The 20,718-nt window shown below is 40.0% G+C and overlaps 1 protein-coding gene across 6 annotated transcripts in view; it reads left to right on the top strand.

Annotated features, from left to right (window-relative positions):
* The window catches only part of FILIP1 (filamin A interacting protein 1), a 110,494-nt gene that overhangs the window by 34,512 nt on the left and 55,264 nt on the right, over positions 1 to 20,718 (top strand). For all 6 annotated transcript variants that reach the window (XR_014897154.1, XM_085316058.1, XM_085316062.1 and 3 more), the window contains one exon: positions 6,020 to 6,298. Coding sequence is in view for 5 of the 6 variants with exons in the window: in XM_085316058.1 (XP_085172184.1) it covers positions 6,026 to 6,298 (273 nt within the window). In the remaining variant the exon portion in view is untranslated. The remainder of the gene's footprint in view (positions 1 to 6,019; positions 6,299 to 20,718) is intronic.

The raw sequence follows: 20,718 nt of genomic DNA, 5'->3' as shown, positions 1-20,718 counted from the left end.
GCCCCTGGGGAATAGCTCTTTTCCGAGTAGGGTCCTCTGGGCAATCCCACGGCCTCTACGCGGCCCAGGAGCTTGGGCAGCAGGTGCAGGCCAGAGATGGGGCCAACCAGTTGCACCTGGCAACTGGCGCCGTGGAGCAGGGGGAGCCTGCAGAGCCACGCTCTGCGCGCCGGGGCTGCAAACCCGGCCGCGGGGGCAATGCCAGCCAGAGGTCGAACGGGGATGTCCGCCTTCAGGAGGGAAGCTCAGCATGTGGTGATGCATACGAGGGCAGCAGAGTGGGGGAGGCTTGGAGAGTATAGTGGATTAGTGCTCTGGCCTTGAATGTTTAAAAATTCAGGAAACTCCAGAACTACTGAGGGTAGATATTTGTCCCATTCTTCATTGTATTAGTCATTTGGTTAAACACTTTGACCAGCAWGCCTGAAAGAAATGCTGGAGTGATCTGCAAAAGCAAGACCAAGAATGAAGCCTGCCTCCCCTCAGCACCAGTTATCACTCAGCATCCACAGTCTGACTGATCTCTGCTTCTTGCAGATGCTGAGTCCAAACCGGGCAGCACTGCTCAGCTCACGTCTCTGCACAACACAGCCGTTAGTTCCTACTGACCCCACTGAAAACTGCTTAATAGGATGATTCCTGTTTCTTCAGTCAGATGTATCAACAATAGTGAATATTTGCAGAGTTTGGGAACGCAACCTACCTGCTAATGATTTCAATCAGTCTCTGAGGTGGTGTGAACTGTTGCATCTCTAAATGTTTCTCCTATCACACCCATACCAGTGAGGCCGCAATGCCTTGGTTCTGGCTTTTTGAATTTGTTGGGATGAAGCCATCCATCACCATTTGGGGTGGTCCTTGCTAAGACCTAGGACAACAAGGTCAATTTGATGTCCCTATCTTCCCATCTTCCATAAGCCTCAGAAGGTATCTCTTTTTTTTTTTTTTTTTTTTTTTTTTTTTTTTGCTGTTCTTGGCATGCACTATTTGCCGATACAGACTGACTTGTTTAAATATTTTTCAGCTTTTCTTCTCATTTATAGGCTATTTCAAACCTGATTGTGATTTTATTTACATTTGTCACCACTTGGGGCATATTCTAACTTATTTTGTACTCCTGGCACTATGTGCTGATCAGTAATCACTGAACAGAGATCTGGCTCATTCAGTGCTTGAGTGCTCAGCAATCTCCACTGCGTAACAGGCACTTCTGCACAGTGCACTGCCCCATTCCGAACCCTCCAGAAGGTACAGTTCCCCACCATATTGTTCCCAAAGCTCAGTTGGAAAAGGGAAAAAATTCCACTTTTTGGCTCCATGATAAACTTTTTTTGCACCAGTCCTACAACATACTGTTTGTCTGTCAGAAAGCCAGCACTTTCATGTAATATCTTAATCAGTTAGATCAGCAACTGAACTCCAGACTACAACTTTATAGGCAAAAGCAACAACCCTATCATGGTTGTAAATCATTTTTTTGTTGCTTTATACCATTGTTCATATTTTTATTATTTTAAGGGAAAGTGCTATGTAGCCAAAATCAGCACATCCAATTAGCACAAGGGACTATATGTTAAGTTCAAAGAACCTTTTTGTATTATCTGATCCTAAAGGCAGATATCAACAGAGTCTCATCTAACCTGCCATCTCAAGCACTATCAGGAGAAGAAATTGCCATAGATGGGAGAAAGGTTTGGAACAGCACATGGTCTGTCCTCTTCCGACATCCTACTCAGCAAATTCCTCCTAGATTTCCTGGTGATGTCAGTAAAACTAACATAAAGGTTATTTCATAAAATCTTGTGTGGATTACGAACTTGTGAAAACTGAAGGCTCCATGCCCAGAACAACAATACAGACTCAAGTAAATAATCATAGCATTTGTCTTCTATGCTCAACAGACAAATGAAATAGAGGAGAGCCTGAAGAGTTCACAAGCCAAGTACCAATGCTGTGAGCACATATTCAAATAAGTAGCCAATAAATGTTTAAATCCAGGTGACTGATCACATAAAGACTTTTTGTTCGGACTAGAGGCTGTCAGGGAAGGTTTCTAGTTTAATATGCAATATGATGAGGGATGGAAAAAAACAGTTGAGTTAAATATTAAATGCTAAAGTCATTATAAATCTTACCGCCTATTTCTTCAGGGAATATAATCCCTTCAGCAGATTGGGAATGCTGTATGATATAGAGACATGTGATCAGGGCAGACAGTGGAGGACGTTTGTTAACAGTGTTGGACTGGCAGGGTCCCCAAAAATCAATTTTGGAACCTTTGTGCAGCAACAAATAGGCAAAGTTTTTGGCATTTGTATGTCAAAATAAGGTCATGCAACTGCTCAGGAAATTTTCTTGTGTCTACGGTATTAGAAATACAGACTGATATCCAAAATGATAATGCTTAGCACTGATTTCCAGAACACAATATTTCAGGCAAGATCATCTATATGTTCTGGCTACTTCACACCGCTATGTTTTAAAAAAGATGCTTTACTGAGCTCCGTCAGTCTCACAGCTGTTTTACATCGCTAGTGCACTGCAGAATAACTGGATCGTGCCGTTGATTTTGGCCCTTAAGCTCCTTGGAAAGTACTGTGTGAATAGCAGAACTTGGCTCTTTCTGTCGTCATTTAAGCTTGAGTTCACCTGCACCTCTGGCTTCAGCACACAACACCTTCACACTTGGAAACACATTGGGAAAGTATCAGCATCGTAGCTGAAGACAGAGTAGGTGTTAACTACTGCTCATTTGGCAAACTTTTACACGAAGAAAGGCTGTTAGGGGCAATGTTTCTGAGAGGAACTGAATGCCACACTTAATTATGTAAGACTTGGTGCAAAATAAATCTACAAATGCCAAAGAAAATTTTTTTAAAGGCCAGTGTTTAACTGGGGGCTTCCTTTAGTAACATTCCTATTCCAATTAGCTGGTTGTTACAAAAATACAGATTAATTGCTTAAGTTACTTTGCTGCTTCATTAATGACTTAAAAAATAAATTTTATATCTGTCCTTTTTAGATCTAAACTGATTTATGCCAAGTGAGCAYCTGGCCAGAAGTTTTAGTTTAATTCTGTTTTCTACTTTACATACACATTCATCATTTTTTTGTTAGCATGATCATAAACCTATAGTCAATTACTCATTTTTTATGCTTTATTAATTGTTATTGCAWCTCCCAGAGAGATAGGTGGACCAAAGTGGCTGCCTTGAGTTGAGACAGGGTGGCATACAGCCTTCCGTGAAGTCTGACATATCCAGCTAAGTGTATCACCTCGTTGATTTTGCCACGCTTGAAGAGGATTCAGAGTCTCGGTTAGTCATGAGTTCAATTTAAAATTAATTGTGCACCTCCAGTTCTAATAATTGACTCATCTTTCTTCWGAGAGATCACTAATGCAACAAAATACTAAGCAGGATTCACTGTAATGTAATAATCTGTTTTCCACTGGAAAACATTTGTAATACAGACTTGCAATATTTATTCTTAAAACACATAGGCTGTTCTAGAACCATGAAGCCATTCACTGTAAGCGTGAAAGGGAGATTTGGCTTAGAGATGAATGTGGCTGGAGGCTGTGGCCCACAGGGACTCAGAAGGAAGTACTCAGAAAATAGAGACAGATTGAATCCCAAGTGCTCTCTCCTGAGAGGAAGCATGGCTGGAAAGTTTAAAACCCACTAAAGTTAAACAAATTGAAAAGCCCTATCTGAGAGGAAACATAGTACAATGTTTATTTTTCCATTACAAACCTGAGACCCAAAAGATTTCCTGAGCTTCTCAGGTATTGTTCATGGTTATAATGGAGATCCGTTTTTAGAAAGTGTAGTTCATGTGATTAATCCAAACTGTTTGATGAAAAACACACTGCATAAGCACTTCGGAAGTTAGAGGTCATTGTATACCTGTATCACACATTGTTTGGGTAGGAGCAGGCCTACAATGCAAGGAATCTCATCACGAGACTCTCTTACTTGGAAGCACTGAGCCTAATTCTCTTCTTATTTATGCTGCTGGATAAATTCCACTGAATTAATGAAGTTAAGATATGAATAACCCACGATAATAAAAACAGAATCTTCCTGCTGAGCATGAAACTACCAAAATGTAAGGCTAATCTGAGCACGAGATTCATAACACTGACTTGAGTCAAGTCAGTAGCAAGCCCTAGCAGGCCCAGCATAACATCAGCCAAGCCGATTAGTCAATGTATTTTAGAGTTTGCCCCATCACTAGCGATCTGCTGCTCTGAGATCCTTATCAGCAAAATGTGTGAAGTTGGCGATATTGAAAAGCGTCTGTCTGACTAACGAACAAGCTGCAAACTAAATCCAGAGATAAATTTAAGCGAGAGGAAAGACTTGGAAGCAGAGGAATGTTATTCATTAGATCTATTGATATTGCTGGAAAAAAATAGATGAATTTCAGGCATACAGACCCTTCTTCAGCTTTTTTCAGTCTGTTTCCTCAAATTGTAGCTGATCTAAAACAAACTATTTCTCTGTGCGAATCTTTCTTCTATGGTATTCTTACATTGTCTTGGCTAAACTGAGTTTAAGTCAAAAAATAAGGGACCAGAAGATATGATTATATACAAAAGCAAAGGGGTAAGGCAACATAAACTCCTGATGGTTTCTCCTGGCAGTTGTATAAGCAATTTCAAGAACATTGAAGAATATCTGATTTTAGGAGATCAACTTGATTTAAATTTGCACTGCCTTACTTGTTACCTCTGAATGTGGCCTTGAATAAAACCTAAATTCACTTTTGCCTTTTTGTCACATATGACAAAAGTATTCTTATTGCAAATAACACTCAAGGTCTTACAGTGTCAAATACTGAAAATAATTCCTATGTTCTGCATAACATAGGAAGCATGACAGGATAGAAATATGGGTCCATATATAAACATGTCTGAATGTGTTTATACATCTTCTAATAATAATAAGTAATGAAATGCACAGTGATTAATCCATCCTGTATTCCATGCTGTTGTTAGTCGGTGACACAAGGCAAGGCTTTTCAGGGTAAATACGATTTTTAAGGGGTAGCAACCCCCCTGAGCAGGTCTAAGGGGAAGAAAGGAGAGAGATGTTTATAGGAGAAGACAAAGACAGACAAATTAAGCTAAGGTGGGTTTAACCTGGGGGTGCTGAACGGCACCCTGTAGAAGTAATCAGATAAGATGGCTTTTTAGAGAGGATGACTTACAGAAGGAATGATTTTAGAAGCTGTATTTTGTGTGAAACCAAGACTATGTTACATTCAAGCTGAAATTTTGGAGAAGCCCTGAAGGATCCTACCCATTTACTTCATGCCCTCCTGAGCTCTGTTTTAAAAGTTCTTTTTAATCTTCCATTATGGCCCCTGCAGCCTATTGATCTCTAGCAGTATTTTGCCCAAGATGGGATTTCCTACCTACTTTTGTCTGCTTTCCCAAGTTTTCTTACTTACTGGAATAAAACCAACATTTCGCTTGGGGAAGCTATTATGCTCCTTGTATGTCATGCATTATGTCATGCATTATCACTCCACTCTTAGAGAGAGAGCTGATACTCAAGGAATATGCTTTTATAAAAACTAATCAAATTCCTGTCTCTCAGCAATCCTCATATTAAAATAAGGTCTGCTTTAATAACCTATTTCTTTTTGTAGGGATAAACTGTGAACAATCAAAATGATGACTGATGGAAAGGAGAACCTGGAAAATATTGTCATTTCCCTGCATCATTTTAAGTTCCATGCATTGTAGCTTATATCAGCATCTTGGCATACTGACAAAATCTGATTACCCTACTCTAGGACTCTGTTACATTTATAATTAATGCTCTGGATTCACTGTCTGCCACACACACAGGCTGAAATAGTTGAGCCTTCCACTCTCTTCCCTTGGACTTGACACCATTTTTCAGCACTTAGAAGACTACTCTTCTTCCAAGAGACRGTACTTCTGATGTAGCTTTTTGTAAGTAATTTTATTTTATTGTAAAATGCATCCTTATGCTTTTCTTTCTAGATAGGGATGAGGTCCCGAAACCAAGGCGGAGAAAGCTCGTCTAACGGGCACTTCTCCAGTTCCAAGCCTGTCATCAGCCATGCAGAGAATGAAAAACTTCAGGAGGATGCCAAGAAAAAGAACAAACCTCATCGGAAGGAAGATGAGGTCATGGTATCTGCAACTGTCAAACGGCACTCAAAATCACCTGGACCTAGCGAACGAAAGAACAAGAAGTCCATAGAGTTTTCTAAAGAGGACTTAATAAAACTCCTCAGCATAATGGAAGGAGAGTTGCAGGTAAATCAAACATCTTTTTCTATGACATTTTCACTGTGTTTTTTAATTTTTAGATCCTCCAGAAGTCACAGATCTCAACCTTGACATGCAAATATAAGGGAAAAGACCATAACGGGAGAACAGCAGAACAGCGCTAGCWGGTGTTTAACAAGGCAGTCATGGTGATAAGTACTGCTTCATTTACATCTCTATCTCCAGTTAACAAAGCAAGAGATACTATAAAGACTTGTCAGAAATGACAAAKAAAAAAGGAGGGTCCTGACCATTTAAAAAGAGGCAGAAAAAAACCCCAGGGGAATATGTTTGGAAAAAAGGCAAGAAAATACAGTGAGTGTAGTTATTATCTTTAATACAAATATCGAAGGGAGAAATCTAGAAGCCRTTAATACTGAAAAAGAACATAAGATGGTCTAGAGCCCTCTGCTTATTCAGGTGCTGCTCAGGGCTCAGCCGCTCCCTGCCCGTCCCATCTAGCCTGCMGCGTTTCTGCACATGCACTCAGGGGTGAAGTCTTGCTAGTTTTCCTTCTCRAAGTAGCGTTCACTGGAAAGATTTCTTGGTTGTCATGGTTTGCATGTTTCTTCAGCTCTGTAGTAAGTCACGCAGGGCAGACAGTCCATTTTTGTGCTCACATACCCAATGTTTCCATACAGTTTTGAGGATTTTCTTTAAAGATAATGAATCATGGAACTCTCAGGAGTCTYTGCCTTCAGGGAAAATGGTATTTCAAAATAAAGAGCTGAAACATCGTATTTCAAAAAGTCAAAAGGAAGACTTCTGACTTTTCCAAACTATTCCCTTTTTGTGGTAGAACTGGTCACCAAATTTAGAGATACTTTCATTTGCACTTTAATGGTATTTTTCRGAGAATCTGTGGATAAACTGAAAACCTGCTTAGGTCTTATGAAAACATTTTATGTCCCAAACCCAAACTTCATGAAAAAACTTGTACGTGTTACTTCTGAAAACGTGAAATTAGCATGTGCCTTCGGGTGTGAATAGAGTCGAACCTGAATGGAAATGTATCGTGCTCATRGTGTTCTGGAAGATTTGCCCTGAATTACCCTTTGTGGGCTAGAAAGGGGAGGCGAAGACAGTCACTAATGTGTCTTAAGTGGTAATAAATTTGGTCTTTTTCCTTATCTCTGACTGATTCTCCTGTTCAATACAAGGCTCTTCARCTTAGTCTTTTATTTTATAACCAAGTTTTACAACCATTAAAGGTCTACTATTATTCTTGCGTAGAAGGTGGAGATAGCTGCCATCTGCCTGTGGTATGGGCTGAAGATCTTCACCAAGAGAATTGTTCCGGACAATATTTTTATAGGCCTTTATGGGTATGTACAGGCCCTCCAGAGCGGTTAGACCCTACTAAAGYTTACCTAGGTCACAGGATTGAGAGGACAAATGCGATCATAGCTGTAAAGTGCATCTGTTCTCCYGTCCCCCCCTGCAAGGGAGGCAAATGAATCATAATTCTCTTAAGCTGTAGGATTTCTTATGTCATCTCAAAAAAATCCATCTGAGTTGTTTACTGGTACCTGTATTGAACCATTAATGAAATAGGCAAGCTAAAGCACTTTGGCTTGAGATGAGGGCCTGGCTGTGACACTACAAATGAGGATGAGCCAAGGAAGACTCCAGCCAAAGTAAATACTCTGGTGTTACCTCCTGGCTGTCACAGTGACCTAATACACTGTGTCATTTCATGGCTTTTCATTTTCAGATGCAGTCATCTCTGGTGGCTGGCTGGTGTTTTGCTGGACTGCCAAATCAGACTGTGGGTTTATTTTGAAGCTGCTTCAATACTGACAAAGCAAACATTATATAGGCATATGTGAGAAGATTTTGTTTTGAGAATAACAGCAGGCTGTACCTGTAGGGTCATCCAATATTTTTAGAAGAAAAAAAATGCCATAAAATATCATGATTGTTTACTCAACAGCCACAAGCAGACGGATCTTATGTCTGTACTACCAAATGCAATGCAGTGTGAAGCTACCTCACACACTCTAAACAGTGAGCTCAGGTACGGGAAGTAATCTAGTTTGACAACCATGGGGCCCAGCAGGATAAATTGGTAATTTGTACACAAGCTTCACATGCTTAGTTTACTAATCACACAATCTAACAACACAGCAATCACAGGTACATGGTATGTTGCCATCAGTATCAGTTATGAGTCTTTGCTTTGGGACTTGATCTCTCAGGTCCTAATTTTGAAAGATGAAAGTGCTATTAAATTATGATGACATGCCCTAGCAGTGATATGTATGTCTTCTTTTTTATTATTATTTTATTTTATTATAATGACCTCAGGTAGCTTGCATGTGGTTTAGATTCTAGGATCAAGTTAGACCCTTTGCTTTGACTGTCTTCAAATTTTTCTGGCTAAACTCTGAGCATTTACTGAATTTAGAGAAGAACAGATTTTCATAAACTGCTGCAGTCAGGATAGCCTTATTTATAAGTAAACAAAAGGAGCAAAAAAGTGCAGTGACGAAAATGTATCCCAGTACACATGGCAGGAGGACAACCTTGCTGAAGGAGCGTGATAAACAAATGAACTCATGGCAGAAATTGATTTTAAAGGCCTTACTTCTCACCAGAACATCTTTCCTTGGTGGGATCTCATTGCTTGTATAAGAAAGAAGTGCTTACACGGTCTTTAAAGTTGTATTGAATACACAGAGGCATAAAAAGCTCATAAAGGTGTTTCCTTCCTATACCTGGAAAAACTTCTGATTTTTAAGTATTACAAAACTGATTTGAACACAAAACTTCAAACACCAGTAGAGTAAATAGGAACACAAAGGTACAGTATTAATCTGCCTGATTTTCACAATGATTTCAGTCAACCCAAAAAGTAAAGATTATTAATTACAGACCAATACAGGCAGCATGGATCTTTACAATGAAGGGATAATCCTATCTGTGGCCTGCAGATTTTTGTCCAGCAGTCTGTATGTTTGTCCTGGCAGGAATATAGTCCTTGTGCACTTTCTGAGCAGCAGCCATTAATCTATAGCAATGCCAACACTGTTTTTTCAACAGTTCCCGATCAGGGGCCTGAAAGGAAATGAGGAGCAGCATCCATACATTTTCGCCATTTACCCTCTTATTGCAAGTCTGGAAAATTAAACAGTAATAACAGCTCATTTACAAATACAACATTCTGCTACTAATCACTGGACCTTTCAAGAAAAATGGTTTCTGAGCTAGGTTCTGTGCCTATTGCCAGACAGATGTCAATTTAAGCTTGGGAGACAGTTTCCTATATTTCACATCAGGTAAAATGGCCGCAACTTTTCTGCTCAAAACCTTGTTACAGTCCGTGTGTCTGTGCATTTCTCCGAAGTATGTGTTAAAGTGCCAGCTGTAGGTTTCCTCTGCTGTGGGCCTGAGGGTGTGAAAGGGCAGCATTTTAAAATGTGACATCTTGGAGAACAGGCAGTATAAAACGTAGGTTAGATAGACAGAGATTAATCACGAGACACAGTTCTTGAGTAGTTGTCAGATTTCCAAGTGGTCTAACTTAACGTTGGTTTTGGACTTACTTTTGAAGGTGAAACACTGTGTAGCAGCTATCCAGAGGTAAGCCTGTTTGCTTGATACCCCTTCTTCAAGAGGTGAGACCAAATAACTCCAGTGTGAAGAAGCACTTTGCTGTTGTCTGTTTTTACTTACGACTTCATTTGATGGTTAGCCTGAGTGCTTGTATGTGGTGTCAAACTGAAAGCTCCCTACCCATGGTGGGGTGCACTTCGCCATACCCTCTGCCCGGTCTGCAAGTGAACACATCCAGCTGTCTCCAGTTTGATTTGGTCTCTCTGACGAGGTTGCTAATCAGGAAACGGCATGTGACTAAGGCTGCCATGTTCTGTCAGGATGGCACRGGTTTTAATGTATGAACCTTGGCATGGTGTCTGGCTATGTGAAGGAAGACTCCTTTCCAGAGACCATGTTAAGCCCTTCAAGCCAAGGGCTCCAGRAGCAAAAAGCCCTAAGAGGCCTTTTTTTAATGGGGTCCTAGAATAAACCTTTGTTATACTGGAACTTGTCCCTCTCAGCCATCATCGGCCTTGCTGGCCTGYCATGGGTTTGACAGCAATGGAGAACCCCTGGATGCTCTCAGGAGTTGTTAGRTTAGACTATTAACTACCTTTGTGTTGTTTATTGTCATGCTACAGATTGCACGGGTGGCTTTGCTGGGCTGCAGGAGGGGCTGCGCTGAGGCAGGCACAGCAGGGCTGGCTGCTGACGCCGAAATGGGGTGACTGCATGAGGAAGGAGCTCTTGTCTGACAGGGCCAAGAGAAGCCAAAGTCCTGGCCAGCTCGGAGATTTTCTCATTGTCCTGGGCATTTCAGAGGAGGGTTTGCAGTGGTGAATAAGGAGGTCTATTTTGTTCTCTCTGGTCAGGTCCTTGGAAAAGACTTAGGCCCCAGTGTCTATACCTTCTGCAATCCTCTCTCACGACAAACTCAAACAGTGAGCACCTCTGTACATATACAGAGTATACATCCTGCAGCATGGTAACATTTTTAAAAATATTGCACTGAGAAAATTAAAGCTTATAGATATCATGGAGGAAAGGAAAATTCTTTGCTGTTTCCCTTTTTCTGCTTTCTTTTTTCTTTCCTTTTTTTAAAATCTATAGATTTTATTAATAGATTTTATTCTATAATCGTTCTATTTTTTCTCTTTCCTAAGATCTATTATTCTCTCCTCCTTTAGCTTTCCTTCCCTTCTTCCACATTTTTCTACTCATGACCTTTTTCCTTTATCTACCATGATTTCCTAACTCAGACCTTCTCCATCCTCAGACTACAAATCCATTCACTTGTCTCATTTTCCTGAGAATCTTGGACATAAAACTGTTGGTGGTGTGCAGTAAATCAAGTCCTACCCTCTGATACTTTAGGCAACCACTTTGTTTAACCTTTTTTCATGATTTTCTCAAGCTATGTCTTAAGACTAGGTAAGTTGTTTACCTTTACTACTGCTTTTGGGAAATTGTTCCAGAGCAATACAATTTTACTGAAATTTATTTTAATTTCCRGTCCAATTATGACTATATCCAGTGAAAATCACTCTAGGAGCCAGACAGGGTGAAAATGTAATGATGCTGTACGGAATCATTGTGCAGATCACTGTTTARATAAGCTACCCATCCTCTCTCCCTGATGTCTAACTCCTGGTGCGTTTGCAGAGAGTGGTCATACGCCCTCCGAGCCTTCGCTTTGCTGTGCTGCTTTCTTTTGTGTTTTAGTACTGTTTTCTTTTAGCAAAACAGGCTTTCCCCTCCCTTGATCATCCCTTTAGCAGCACCTGCTATGCCCTGGCTTCATCTCTCTGAGATGTTTGTAGCTGGAACTGCACACAGGATGGCAGGGAAGAGCTCGTGGGTACCTTGCACATCGGTTTTGGTATATCTTTCCCTGTGCTGGAAATGGCTTTACCTGTCCCTCCCGTTGTTTGTCTGTCTGATGGAAAAAAGCAGAGAGATTCACTCTGTAGTGGTAGTTGTCTTGCTTTTCCCTCTGTCTCTTTTTCTTCTTTCACGTAATGTCTTGAGCTGCTCTTGCTTCCAGCTTTGGTTTTATGAGACGTTGAAGCAGCCTTGTGAGAGCCACCTCTCTACGGCTTAGAAGTACTGTATCAACTCCTATATTKTTCCCTCAGTGCTTTTCTTGATATTCTGGAATTAATATAACTAAATATTGAATTGCCTGAAAGATCAAGCAGGGAATATAACATACATAGGTCAATGGAAAATGGAAGTGTTAATTCCAGGTATTATTAAAGTTGGAAGAGAAAGCTGGGACAAGACACTATGGCACCAGTCTTGAAGGATAAGAGAGTGAAGAGGAGAGAGTTTCAAAGTGGTCATTAGTAGTATCTCATACTTTGAGAAACTCTAGTTATTTGAAGAGGAGCTTGAGTGAAAATAATAGGTAAAGCCAGAGAAAAGTTCATAAAGAGTAGCTCTGCATAAAGTGATTTTAACTGTGATGGCTTGTTAACTGGACTGAGTCYAGCGTATCAGACAGATGAGCGTATCACACAGATGAAATTCAAATTCCRCTAGGGAAAGATTTTGGCACATACAGCACAACGGAGGAGGAGAAAGGATAGGGTTAATGGAGGAGGGAGAGGTGATTTAAGGAGAATGGAATGAGAGGAAAGAGGTTGGGCAATAGAAGAGAAAGAGTGTAAGGAAAAGGGGACAGAACAGTGATAAATGGAGCCAGCCTAGAGACATGGGAAAGGGACTTAGAAAAGATCAGACAATGATGAAGAAGGTGATCTCTACAGAATAGCAAAATGTCAGCGTTAAAAAAATCCCTGAAAATGTCTGGCATGAGAATATTGCTGCAATGAGTTAAAAAAATTCTCTCTTGTGTGACTGACTTCTTGCTTGTTTGTTTGTTTTTTTCTATTTTCCTAGTGAAGCAGGCTTCTGCAGAACAGAAAGCTAAGTTAGSGTAGGCTTCACACTGCAAATACTCCCTTCTGTTCTTATTGAATATTTTATAAGCAAAGATAATTTTTGTTCAAAATAACATGTTTTTTTCTGTAGTATACAGTCATTGCTGTGCAAAGGGCAGGGGATACCATGCAAGGTACGCAGGGTGTATACAGCAACTACCAGAAATTATGAATTTTAAAATAGAACCCTGTAACTTTCTGAGTGAAAAAAAGATAAGACATAGCATACTGTAATAAATTGKATTATTCAGGAAATTTCCTGCTCCCTCTGAAATTAAGGGCAGAAGTACTATCTACCACAGTGATGATAGYTGTCCCGTTGGTAATAAAACTGCTTTAGAATTATATGTTTTTTAAAGTAATTTTCTTAAATAAACTATCCCTGTCACTGAGCAGCCGTAGGCAGAGGACTTCTTTCACAAAGAAGTTTTAACATCCTTCCCTGTCTGAGCTGTAGGCAGCAGAGATCTAAAGTTTAGGCAGAGAGGGAGAGAAGAAAGAGGAATAATTGGCAGGGGTCTCTGATCCACYGAACATCTCATCTAGAGTGGAGAGAGGAATATGAAGAGATTAATTTTTGGAAAATTCTTAGTCTTCTTTTTGAAAAGGAACAGTAAGTACTGCCACAGATAAAGCTTAAGCTTTGGTCTTCTTCCCACTGGGATGAGTATTTTTAACTGATCCTCCATTGGAAAATCTTTTTTCAAATTGTTTTAATCAACCGATGTACTTTGATTTTTTTCATTTATTTAATAGTATTTAACCGTATCTCAGTGTAGCAGTAATGAGTAAGTCTACACCCTTTCTCATCTTCTTGAAAGAAGGCTCACTCTGTGGTGAGAGGACGTGGCCAACCCTCTTGCAATAAATGTTAGATGCATGGGTCTCTGGCTTTAAAATATCTGGGATTCTTGGGAGAGCTTGCAATGAGCATATGTCTCATGTGTCATAATGCTGTCCAGTACTCTGAGTCACTGGTTGTTAATTTAACATATCAGTTGTAGCCCAGTCTGTTTTTATTAACTTTGCTGCCCTAGTTGTGTATTTATTAAGTTTGTGTCTCCTTTTCTCCAGCTGAACATCAGATAACCTCTGGAGAGCAAAACTGATTGTTTTCCATCCAAAAATGAGTTTTAATAACAGCAAATGCAAACCTTTATATAATAATTGTGAGAACATGATTATTTGGGAAAGTGTCTTTTTCCTAGGGTTTAAGGCTCCACCTGTTGGTTGATTTAAATGAGAAAAATGTAGCAGTTTTGCACAGAAAACTGCTAGTCCTACAGAACATCCTGTGTGTTGCCACATGTTTGCAGAATTGCTGGCTTAAGCATAGGATTTTGCATGATGTCCAAATTCAAATGAGCTCAGTGACTTATATCTGAGGTCTGTGAATACCAARCAGTCAAACTATCACCCAAAATACTGTGCTGTCAAGACACTGTTAAGTGTGGTCCTTCTCTAAGACAGAAGTGATTTGGATTTTGCAAGTGAAATATTTCTTATCCTGGAAATGATTGTTTTTATTTTTTWAAAAAAATAGCATCATTTTTTCCATACCAGCAAAATTATAGGAAGGATTTCTTACTAACCCAAGTACAGTTACATAGTAACGTCCAGGTAGCTGTTGCCTTTTCATTTGAAAGACTTAGAAATAGAATTGTTGATGCAGTTGAGTCTACGATGTAAAACCATTTCACCAGATATTGGCTCAGGAGTTCTCAGTATCTCAGGCAAAATGGCATTTTGAAGGGCAACAGAGTTGTTCCTGGGAATGCGATTGCAGGGACCCAAGCGTAGCCATGTGGCTCCACTTCCCTCACTCCCTTGGACTATTTATCTGTTCAAATAACCAGCTTTGTGGGTAAGTGCTGGCCAGTGTTGTAATGTAGTCCTGGTATTCTTGCACATTTATCTGTCATCAGCAACTTGAATGCACAGCAGTAGAGCACAGAGCCCTGAAAACCAGCTTGTTGAAGCCAACAAAATGCTTGGACAAGAGAAAGTTATGTATACAGTTTATTACACTTGTATACACAYTTACGTCTGTTGGTCTCCCGCTCTTAGTTATGCTAGAGTCTCCGCAAAGGAGGCAGAAGGATTTCCTCCAAGTTCATCATTTTGACGGCTAGGGCCCCAGTGGCACCAGCTTGTCTCTTGCTCCATCCCASTAGACACAAGCTCATTCCTGCCAGAGGAAACTAGATCATTGCAAAAAAAACCCTCTCTATATATTATGCATATATACATATATGTATATATATAKAACTGAAGTCCAATTCAGAGCATCCAATTTCAGGTGCTTCAGTTCCTTATACAGTCAATGATGTACTTTCAAAGAGCAATCTGGAGAACCTAGTTTAAATGTAGGATAAAAATATCCTAATGAGGATGTTTTCAGTTTGCCRTGTATTTCAACAAGTTGGATGATAGCCTGGAAATATGTAAAAATGGTTGAAATGGAAGAAAATAGAGGAATAGAGGGAAATGAATAAAAGAAAGATGGTATTGATGCCACAACGGCATATTTTTTTTGTAGAATTCAGGCTACATATCGTAGGGTCTGGGGATCCTGTATATATTCACAAATTAAGTCTCACAGCATTTCTGGGAAGTATTATTTCCTTTATGGAATGGGAACTTGAGCATGGTCAGGTTAAGTTATATGTGTTAAGCATGGGAAAGAGCCTATAAACAGAACAACAGAACTTGGATCTCTTGAGTCTTGGTCCAGGCTGGTTTCCATTATATTAAGTGGCAAATGATAACACAAGAAAGAAGGGGGGAAAGATTTTTTTTGGTATTATCCTTTCATCATTTATCTTTTTYTTTTCTTCTGAAATGTGTGGTAACAGATCATAAAATAAGTTCTGCTCACAAAAGGAATGCAACACCTTACTACCTAAGTTCAGCAATATAAACACATCTTAATGTGGGTGAAAGGTGCTACAATTTCAACGGCTTCCTATATCACTATAGTAGCTTATGATCTGCCATTCACCTGGGGTGTAGCAAGCTGCAGATCATTTCCTTAGTATGAATAAAGCAGAACAAGGACTTTCTCGCTGGGGTTTTCCATGTCTGATTTGGAGAAGCAGGAGCTATCCTTGGCCTTTGCAAACGTGGTGGTGACTTGTGCTCTGCCAGCTGGTGAGAGAAGAGACCTGAAGTTGCTCTGTTAATTATGTCAAATGTAGGCTGCACACTGTAACGTAGAGCCATTTAGCAGTCCTGAACTGTAAATACCCTCCTTTGTGCACTGTTAATGATTCTTGCCGACAAAGTGTCCAAAAAAGTGTTTTAATAGATGTTCTTTCCTCTCTCCCCTGGCTGTTTGTATCAATCTGTGGTCACTGCTTGCTGCTGGGCTTCATGTCCTGTGCAAAATGTTACTACATAGTTAAAGCTGGCTAAAACATAATCTRTGTAACTGGATATGGTAAACCCCAAAACAGCAGGTTTTGCCATCGTGATGCATTCCTGAGAGCAGTAAAGCATATCCCCACATGCAGATTTGTGCTCATAACTGACAGTGGCCTCTGACGTTGGTCTCTCTGTGCTGACTGAGATCATGACACTGAAATTCTCTGTGGCACAGTGATTTCCCCATGATTTGATAATATCGAGCAAAGCTCTCTTTCAGTGTGGAAAGATGAGAAATGATATCCCAGACCCTATAATTCTGAAAACATCAAGCAGTATGGAGTTAATTCTTCTCGGGGCCTTGCCATGGGAATTTTCTGGCTGTGGCCCAGACTACAGATAATTAATTATGTCAGTGAAAGGCTCTGGTGGCCTGTTTTCTTCAGAGAAAAGTGACATCATCCATGGAGCTCTCTGGCAATAAAGCAGAACAAAGCTGTGTGGGCAGGAAATAACAGACAGATGTCTTCTAGCACTCATTTGATCTGTTTTGAAGCTTTTTGTAAGAAGTAATATACTTCTCAGTGCTGCTTCTCCCCAGCTCTRCAATCTTTAGCATGGACTCTTTTAAACATAGGAGGCCAAATTAATCTCTGATGTAATTTTTCTGGAGCCACTTCAGAGGACTTATGCAGTGGATGAGTTGGTCTATCATGTACTTCTTCCTCAGTATTGATTTTTTCCGTGTTATCACTGTGAGATAACTCATAACAAAATGAAATACACTGTATAGCTCCAAAGGCTCTGTACAAGGTCAGAAAGTGCTGCACGATGTGAACAAGAGAGGACAATTCTGCTTCATATCCYCAGAGCCACAAGAAGTCGTGTGCATTTCATGATATATTTCAGTAAACTTCTGTAAAAAGCACTGAAAGCCACTTTTTGTCACTGAAGTCATCTTTTAATTTTCAGTGAGAACCACTGACATAGGCCTGAGTCCAGAAATGCTAAAAGAAATCCAACTAAGTGAACTGCACAGTTTCAAGTGTTAGGAAATTTAGCTGAGATGAAAAGCAATTTCTTTACCCACAAAAAAAATTCTGTATATATGTCAACAGCCAAAGTTTTGCATGGCTAGAATCATTAGGTGAGTGAAACAAATAAGGCTACTTCAGATATATAGAGAAAAATGTTTCTCAAGATTTTAGCAAAAAGTGGCTTTGGATGACACAATATGCGTTAGAGCAACCAGCTTTCCAGCTTTGAAGTGTGCTCTGTACACCAAGCACATTTAACCTGGGAAACAAGTTTCTCTCCAGTCACTGTAGCTATATGGATGCTGCAGTTGACCAAGCAGGTTATTAATAAAAGTATCATCCCAGCTGGCAGGGGTAATTTTTACTACTTTTTTTTTCTATTCATAGTGTCACAATACAAAATGAAGAAAAATTACTTTCCTTTTAATTACTGAAGTTTCCTTCTAAGGTAAGAAAAGGAGGGAAGTAACTGGGTCTAAACCTTRTGGATTAGTGTTAGGAAAGTTTTGCAGACACTGGTTTTGGACTACCTGTGCCTGAAGTTGTTGTCTTCATTGAATTAATGTAAACGAACATATAATCATCCTCTGTGGTCTCTAGACTTGTTCAGAAACAAGTCTATTCCTGTCCTGGCTGTGGCAGAGCACAAGCATGCCTTGGAAAGTGCCAAAAGCAGGATGAGAACATCCTCCCGGTTTCCTTCAGAAAGATGCCTCAATTATGATGTTCGTTAGCTCTAGGTGAAAAGTTAGTCTATTGGAATTTAGGAAATCAGCCACTGGTAAGATCACAGCATTAGCTGGAACCTGTGACCTTATCTAGTTTCTGATCCAGTATGGAGCAGCTGTTACACTATTAATAACCTGAGCTGTGTGAAATAACAACACAAGTAATAAGTAACGGCCCCTCTCTGTGGTTTGATAGATATTTTCTTGCCATTAAGCAGAGGAAAAATACGACTTTATAAACATTAAGTCTCTACTTCCACTYGTGTAGGCATAACAAAGTGTCATGAGGATTAGAAAAGAAATATTYGAAAGTTGGAAATATCAGAACTTCCAAATATTGCATAAATGTAGTCCCCATAAACACTACTGAATTTTCAGAATATTTTTGTATTAACTGAGAGGAGTCTCGTTGTGTTATTGAAGAATTCAGATTGCTCCGATGTCATTGGACATATTTTAAAACAATCATCAAGCCATGAAGGGAAATAGTTACTGATAAATGGTTTTAGAGAATGGTGTGTTGCAAATTGGCAGGAAGGCAACTGAAAAACAAACAAAATTCAGGAGAAGAATTTAGGAAATGTAYTGGCAAAGGCTCTTGACTTGGGTTTTACTTTCATCTGACAGAGATTACTTTGCATCCATTCAGCCCATCCTGAATACAACTGCAAAATTTTCCAATTTAATAGATGCCTTCAGTGAAACAAGTTTGATCGGCTCAGTCCATTTCCCAGGTGACAAATGGGCTATTGCAAAAATGCCCCGTTTAGTGGGTGCTAAGTTTTGTTAGCAGTCTCGCTGGAGAGGCCAAAGACTGTGGGAATGGAGAGAGAGGGCTGCAGTAACTTGGCAGGGCAGGGCACTACGAGGAAGCACGTCCTGATGCCGGTCTTCTGTCACAGTCTTTCCATTGACCGGGAATTTGGTTGCTAGGCTGCCGGTCCCCTTTTACAAGCAGTGGAGTCCTGCTATTGTTTTCTCAACGTTTTCAGTTTTATGCGGAGACCTCTTCATGGCCTTCCTATATCACTGAAATATTTTACTAGGTACGTATTAAAGCACAGTTTGGAGCTCAGACCCTACCCTACTCAAGCCAGCAAGTGAAAAACAAACAAAAAAATAAGAGCTCTTCTCTTTCAGTCTGCCAAAAAGTGAGTATTTCACCATAGCCATGCAAAAGGTGGCCTCACTTCAGCTTTCTAGCGGGGTGGTTAAAACTTTCTGAGAGGAGGAAAGCATGAATTTGTGTTTTCAGGGTGGAAAAAGATCTTGAACTCAGATCCCGCATCTTAAGTAAGTGCAGTAATCATTAGGCTGTAGAGGAGATGGAAAGGARAGAGCGGGAAGCTGTGTATGACAGCAGGGTTTTATGGAGCTTCGGCCCCTCTATGGACCTACTAGAGAGCTAAGGTCATAAACCTTTAGGTTTTGGCATCTCCAGTAAGCACTAAATAAGACTTATTTACAGTTGGACATTACTATTTCTTTATCAGTAGAGACAGATGAAGCAGTTTCRCTGACAGGGAGTCTCCTAAGCAAGCTTTGCTCCTAGAGAAAATGCCTGTGGAGTGACACATTTCATTTTATCCATCCTTTTGTGCTTTTTATCTTGAGGGTATTTCTGAGTGACCCGTTCACTAATCTGCCTTGATCGCTGCTACTATTTAGAAAATTGGTTATTTGGGGACACTGTACTAACAGAAAAGTGAATTTATTTTCCAGGAACCAACAAACTGAATATGACAGAGAGAAGCTTAGTTTGGAGATTTCTGTAGGACAATTTAAGTTATGGAAAAACTAAACAGGCACAACAATCTTTATAAAGAAAAATGCATGTGCTTTCTAAAATCCGTATTTTGCCTTTAAAGAGCTTCTCTCACTAACTGCAGTCTTCTAGACTTTCATAATTTTCATTTGTTAAAAGCTGTTGCAATATATGGTCATCTTATGTCTGAATAGTCTGTCTCATCAGAAAAAAAGTGGAGTTCAGAGATGGCTTTCCTGTGCCAAAACACTGTTATACCTCTACCAAAACATCTAACAACTTCAGTCTGTGATTTATATCCAAGTTTATTTCCAATTTGAAATCTCTTCCTTGTGTTTATCTTCTAGTATATGCCTTTTGCTAAATAGCATTGTAGTTTGAGACAAAGGAGGCACCTAAAGTAGATGTCCATCAGTGGAAACACTTTGCCGGTATTGTTCTTTATTCTTAGCTAAGAATGCCCCACTTGGAGCCTCTCCTACCTCTTTCCAAGTACGTGTGTTGATGTAGCCCCAGTGTTCTCCCACAGGATTATTCAGACTTGTTATCTGAAAATGGTCTGTATCCTGAGATTTAACATAATGATAGCTGTTCACTATACATTGAAAGGAAACATCTCCATGTCAATTCTCATCTAGTTGTTGCCGTGGAAAATTAGTCATCTGAAGGAAACATGAAATCATGAATTATCCARGCCTGCTGATTCAGCATATTCCCTGTGCATGTACCCTGAGGAGTTTCAGAGAGACTAGTCAAAGTTTGCAAATCCTGAGGCTGATGGGAAGTTACAATGTCACCCATGTCCCCGTGAATCCACTCTGACATAGAGTCGATGCATTTCAGAATCTTTCTATGCTTGGGCATTTCTCTGACCAAATGAAAGCAAATTTCTCTTCAGTTTATTATTAGCATGAGGCCCCTTTCTCGCTCCAGTGCTTCCTAGCAACCTGATGTGGAGTGTCTGTTTGTTAGTTTGCTTTTCACAAACTGTTATCATAAGTCCATGGAAACAGCGCACTCGGCGAATTAGCCGATA

Source organism: Rhea americana, unplaced genomic scaffold (genome assembly GCF_003343005.1).
Source record: "Rhea americana isolate MKP2758 unplaced genomic scaffold, rheAme1 scaffold_45, whole genome shotgun sequence".
Lineage (NCBI taxonomy): Eukaryota > Metazoa > Chordata > Aves > Rheiformes > Rheidae > Rhea > Rhea americana.
This window is presented reverse-complemented; position numbering and strand designations above follow the sequence as displayed.